Genomic DNA, 6,456 nt, shown 5'->3' with positions numbered 1-6,456 from the left:
TCAAACACCTTTGTTCTAACAGGAGCCTTCCTTTTACAGCTGTGAACAACAATCTGAGTTTAAACATGACTTGTAGAGGTGCAAAGCTCCTTTATCCTTTCCCAATCATTGTCACATCCCTTTTCTACTGAAAATCAAGCTTAAAACTTGTATGTATACTGGCTGTGCTGGTTTCACTCTGGTCATGGTAGGAAACAAAGACTTCAGATAGTCTGTATTTGTTTCACAGTTGATGTTTGGAAAGTCCTATTTTCTCTTTCTACAGCAAGAAAAATTAGTATTTTCTTATTTTAAAATAATATTTTAGTTTAAGCTCAGGAAGTCCCTGAAGCTCATTTTGGAAGTAACTAAATTTCTGTGCTTATAATTTAAACATTGAAAAAGAGCAAAAACATTAGATGGTGTTTTGATCTGCCAAAATGAAGTAACTAAAAGTTTATCAAGCCTAGAAGTATTTTAGGGTAAAAGAAGGGAAGGGGGGATGGTATTCTTTACCAAAATCTGCCCAAATTCACTGTCTGAGCCAAAGTAATTAAGTGTAAACCAAGAAAAAGCCTCATCTGCAGTTTCCGGTGCATCTTGTCATAGCCAGTTCTCCCCCCACTTAGGCAGTCTGCAGGCATTGACAGATGTGTGATACTCCCCTCCCACAGAAAGGTACGGCAGTCTTGTCTTTTCATCTCCTGTGCGATCAGGCTGGAGCAATAGCCGAATAAGAAAATAACACTGCAACATTAAAACATGTCTCTGTTAGGCAACAATAACTTGGACCTTCTCCTGAAAGCCTTCTAGCTGGTGCTGCAGTAATTTGGAACATTCTGCATGTGACATAGGAGTAGCCCCTAAGGCACCACCAGAAAGAAAGATTTTTGCTTAATATTAATTATTAGATGGTTGACATTTTTTTGCTTAAACTTTTGTTTTTGAATGAAGAGTGATTTGTTGAAAGCTTGGGTGTTTGGATTGGAACTTGGAACTAAAACATACATTTTTTTGTTTAAGATGTTAGCATTTTCAATTACTTAAAAATTTCTGGGCTCAGGCATGTAGAGATAAGGACCTAACAAACTGTTGATAAACATACCCTTAAAACTGAGATGAAATATTTCTTTCCTAGTGTTTATCTCATAGTAATGACAAGAACAGTGTTCATGTGTTCTAACCAAATGATGTTGGAGGTTGTAAGGTAAGCTCTTCCTAAAAAGCTGATTATCTAAATGGGGGAGAGAGTGTAAGGGGAGGCAACAAAAGCAACCTAAGTGACTTGCCCATAGTCATCTAGCTTGTCAGGAGCAAGGAAAGAAGGGACATCCTAGATCTTTCAGACCTATCTGATGTGCAGGGCTCTCAGTCCCACTTTGCTGTTTTATGTCCTGTTTACTCTTCCCTGTGTTACTAAGTGTTGAAAGAAGCAGACACACTTGCTGCCCAAAAGCAGAGGCCAAGGACTGAGCAGGGAATAGAATATGAACTCCTCTTGATGAAGCTATTTGGTTTGGTTATCATTGCTACCAGCTTTTAGTGGTCCATGCAGATCTTTTCATTTGCAAGTGTTTTTCAAAGGTTAAGGGTGCAAAAAGGTAGAATGCTTTTTTCAAACCCCAAAATACAGTTTCAAATCTGCCTGTAGCCTTTAAACCATGCCTGGTGAGAACATCACTCCTGGCAACATTCACACAGGTGGCTGCAGATATAGGGAGGGCAAGAATTACTTTGGTGACATATCTGGGAGACCAGAGTTAATTCTGACAGTGTTACAAATGTTCTTTTTCCCCGTAATACAAGATATATTGGGAAGTGTTGTTTAAAAATTAATAGAAATCCTGTTTAAATAACACAGTCAGTTGGGTTGATGCAGTATTTATTCAGATGTTGAATGGCTTACCCTTCCTTCCCCTCTGTGCATCATCCAGGTGGGAGGGAGCTTCACTCAGTACATTGCCTTTGAAACCACAGCTTTCATTCTCCTTCACAGTGAGCCCTGGTCCACAGGGAGGCTTTGGTGACTCCCTTTGACTTTGGTGGGAGCTTCATGTCAATAAATCATGGATCAGAGCCCCTTTATATCACTTTGTGAGAAAGAACCTTCTTGCCAACTGAAAACAGAGAATATTAAGAGAGTAGTTTTGCATTGGTGAATACTTCACCTTTGTTGGTAAATACTAACTTACAGTACTGCCACCCCTCTCTTCCCCTCATCCTTGCCCTGTGCCACTGTGAACCCATCCCTTCACATCTGCTAGTGCAGCTGTTTGCATGGCTTCTCTCTGGGTGGGAGTGAAAGCCAACCAGGGCTCAGAAGCAGAGGTGGTGGTTTGGTTTTTGCCACGTTATTTTTAAACTGGGTGAGTTCCTTTATCACAGTTGCAGAGCAGTGACATCTGCATTTGTGCTGACAGAGCTGAGGGAATGGTGTGTACTGGGATTGGCACCAAGAATTTGTCTTGTGAAACCACAGCCTGTGCCAGGAGAAGGGATTGCCAACACAGAACTAGCACCTGGTGTAATGAGGCAACCATAAGGAGCCTTAGAATGAACAGACTAGACCCATAGATATCACAACAAAAACATACCAACAAGGAACATGCTTCCAATGAGCAGTTTAAATTTCAACTTTTTTTTTTTTTTTCTTTTTTTGAATTAATGCACAGAAAGGGCTAAAAAAGTAGGAAACTCGCTGCACTGTCAAGTGGAGGAACTGGGAACTCTCACTGTTTGGATGCTCCTTGTTTCTCCCATCCCTTGGGAATGGCTGATGTTTGTTAGGAGAATAAGAAACTTGTAATGAAAGGAGGAGGACTCAGGAGGGTGGCAGTGGCTGTGGGCTGCTGCAATTCTACTCTCATGAAGAGCATATTGCCTGCTTTATTTTTGCACCTCTTTCTGGCATTACAAAAGTGTGTTACAAATTTTACAGTGGAAGGGGAGAAAGGAAAAAAAAGGGAAAGGGAACGGGTATGCTGGTCTAGGACTCTGCAGTCCTATTTGTCCTCTGATACTCTTCCAGCTCTGATTTCCTGTCCATGGCGAGTTGCAGCTCCTGCTTGATGATTTCAATCTGCTTCTCCAGCTCTGTAAGCTCTTGCATCACTGAGGTCCTAGCAATACTGAGGGACTCTGCCTTCCCATTGGTTGTTAAAGAAGCTGGATTCTTTCTCCTCATCTGTGGCAGGGGGATGTCTTGGTGCTGTTGGATCATCACCTCATTTTGCCCTTCATCAGTGCAGGTATATTTTTTCCGATGACAGTTGCCCAGGTTGGCTGTATTCCACACAGCATGCTGGCTATTCCCTATATGGGATCTGAACACAGATATGAGAGTTAGTATGGAATCAGAGCCTGCTCCTGTGTGTATGCAACCCTCCCCTGTGAGCCATTCTAGTGGAAAAATATGATGCTGCCGTTACACAGAAATAGTGTTCCTTTATCCTTCAAATTATTTTTCTTGAGAAGCACAGATCATTAATTTTTGTGATTAAATCATAGCAGAGACTAGAAAAGAATCCTAAAATTCATCTTCTCCAAAACATTTTTTTTTGTAGTTATGAAATTACAGTCCTCAACTCCAGCTCAGGAAAATGTGAGTCCTTCTTGAACGCCACCTGAAAGCTTTTGTGGTTTCAATGTCCTACGCTTATCCCAGTATTAGTCCTTTGTGCATTAGTACTCTGTCCTGGCTTGGGCATTTGCTCCCATGGAGAACTAAAGAGGCTGCCTAGAGTTCGTGTGGAGAGATGAAGGGAAAAGTGTGCCTTTTGGACTTGAAGACTTGTGGAGTAGCTGCTTGTGCTTTGGGGGATAGACATGGTGATGTGGTGTATCCAAACCCTGCAGGGACACAGACATGAGCTTCCTGATAGAACAAACAGAATTTGGAGTTTTCATGTTGGGGAAGAATGCCCATTTAAGAACTTTTTAAAATGCTTCAATGTTTTCCTGCAGAAAAGTCTTTCCAAAATATTTTGATTCCAGAGCATCTTTTCCCTCTTTCTTGGGAACTTCACTCTGCAGCCCTCCAAAATCAGAGCATTTCCCAGGGTTTCTTCCCAAACAGAGGAGCACCCTGCAGCTTCTGCTGTCCAACTGGAACGTAAGGAAGCACAGAGTTTGCTGTTGTGGGATTGAAGCTTGGCTTTCCTACCTGCTTTACTTTTTGGATAGATCTGTGTGTTCGTTTTAGAAACTGAGGATGAAACTCTGAAGTGGTTGATCTTAAAACTGCTCCACAATAGAGGTCTTCTGTGGGTATCCTTGGACGAAATGCCAATTAGTGTGAGCTACCACTCGTCAAGATAAAGAGGAAGAATAACATTTCAGGATTGGGTTTGCTGGAAACAGTAGGTTTCAGGAGGACTCTGGAGCTGGGAGTAGATACTTTTCTCACCTGCCTGCCGAGAAGGAAGTTGGAAAGTGGAAATTTCTTAAGAGGAGGTGGCGATCATGAGTGTTTTCCGAAAGACAGGGTGGCAGAGAGGGAGGAGGGGAGATTTTAGGCAGGAGTGGCAGTGCCAGTGTGGATTATACTCCAGAGGGCTCAGGGAACCCCAGGGGGAAAATGTACACAGGGTTGTTTATTTTTGTGTAGATCAGCAATTTTCTCATATTTCAAAATAAAAGACAGGAAGACTCTCAAGTCTTGTGCTAAACTGTATGTGTGTTTTGTGATGCAATCATGTTAATCTCCTGAAGAGGTGAAAAACCAAAGAAGTACCTCTTAGGCACATGTCAAACAGGGAATAGGATTAGCCTGGGCAAGTAGAAACTGGTAAAGCATTTCTAGAGCTAAGAGCAGAAGGCTACCACATTGCATTTCTACACAGACAGTGGTCTAGACAAAAAAGGCCACCTAGCAAAGAGAGGAACTACTGACAAGGGGCTGTGGTGCCTGAAGCTGTCTCCCTGCTGTGTAGTTCTTCAGAGCCCATCATCCCTAGGGTCCCTGGCAGCCAGTGTGACCAACTTGCCTTGTAGCAGATGTAAGTCTCACAAAACCTGCAGCCTTTTGTTTTGTAAATAATTTTCAGAGTCATATCATTAATCCATAATTTCTTACATGTTTTTCTTTCTTTTTGCAAATCAAAACAGCTTTTTGATAAAGTGTTAGTAATTGACATAGCTTCTGCTGCTGGCTGGCAGTGGTGGTTTTGTCTGGGGGTCTGGGCAGGTGGTTTTAACAAAGGCCAGAGCCCACAGTTAACACTCAAGTTTCATCAAGTAAACAAAACCCTTTACAATTTGGCTACTGATGCTGAGCACCTGTCCTAGTTTTTGAGAAGTTACCACCTGAGAAAAACAGTGGATCTTCTTTCCTGAGGAAAATACCAGTAGCACAATACAATTTCTTTCCACCTCTTTTCTGTATCTTGGTGCTTTTAATGATTCCACAGTTTCCAGCATGAATAAAAGAAAGTGTAATAATATAATTGATTTGAGAGCCCTGGGTTGTACCTTGCCACATGAGTGTTCATAACAAGCTGGGCAACATGTTATTAGGTGTCTTGAGTTAAACTCATCATAAGCAAGGACAGTGAGTGGGTGTGCACAGAGGCACACATGGGCTGGATGCTGTGTGGGCAGAAGATTTGGGGCAGCAGCACATCTTCACTCTCAATGTTAGAAGAGTATTTGTGTGGTTCTTTTCCTAAGCCATTCTCTGTGGGGTTTACAGTCACATCCTTGTATTACAAAATTTTTGCACTGCTCAGTATCTAGTAAATAATTCCGCTGATGTTTTTTGTATCATCAAAGATATAAAGAGCCCCCTCTGGTAGATTCTTTCTCTGGCTGAGTTAGTGCCTGAGGTTGTGGGAGTGTGAATGCTGCCACCCAGCGAGGAGGGTGTAGGAGGAGGAAATGTTTTGCACCAGTCAGCTCCTGCTACTGCTGTTCAAGGATGAAAAGCAAGGAGTTGCTGTGTGCAAGGAGGATCCACACTGTGGAGTTTTGTGGGGAAATAAGATGAGGAACAAACAGGAAATTAATTGCATGTTCTTTTATATAGTTGTTCGTATACAGGCAGTGTAGAAGCTTATAGATGTTTACTTCTTACATTTGCTGCCATTAGTGCAGGAATGACAAACTAAACACAACATACATTTACATATGTGGGTTTCAGTCATGCCAAATATCTAGCAACAGCCTGGTAGACATTTTTTTTCTATAGTCTGCGGCTGAATTTATCTGTAGAAAAGCAGTACTGCTGCCTGTGTCTTTAAAAAGTGCACTAATAGTTTTGTGTTACTGAGCAAATGTATAGTTTAAAAAAATTGACTTGTGTTCCTGGTAGCTATAGATAAGATTTTCTCCTCTTCAGAAGACATAGGCTATGAAAACAAGTCAAGGTTGTTACCTAATATTTTTTCCTTAACAGGAGTTGTTTGAGACAAAGGTTTCTGAAAGGACTGCATTTTCCTCATCTTAGCTTTCTTATTTCTCATTCTAAAGAATAAGAAAGCT

The 6,456-nt window shown here is 41.6% G+C and overlaps 1 protein-coding gene across 1 annotated transcript in view; it reads right to left on the bottom strand.

Annotated features, from left to right (window-relative positions):
* Positions 1-1,844: 1,844 nt before the first annotated feature.
* Positions 1,845-6,456, bottom strand: part of GRIN3A (glutamate ionotropic receptor NMDA type subunit 3A) — a 191,908-nt gene continuing 187,296 nt past the window's right edge. Inside the window, exon 12 of the mRNA XM_042788000.1 lies at positions 1,845-3,302. Coding sequence (XP_042643934.1) covers positions 2,966-3,302 — 337 coding nt within the window. The 3' untranslated portion in view covers positions 1,845-2,965. The remainder of the gene's footprint in view (positions 3,303-6,456) is intronic.

The sequence above is a fragment of the Tyto alba genome, unplaced genomic scaffold, assembly GCF_018691265.1.
Source record: "Tyto alba isolate M040663 unplaced genomic scaffold, T.alba_DEE_v4.0 Super-Scaffold_13, whole genome shotgun sequence".
Taxonomy (NCBI): domain Eukaryota; kingdom Metazoa; phylum Chordata; class Aves; order Strigiformes; family Tytonidae; genus Tyto; species Tyto alba.
This window is presented reverse-complemented; position numbering and strand designations above follow the sequence as displayed.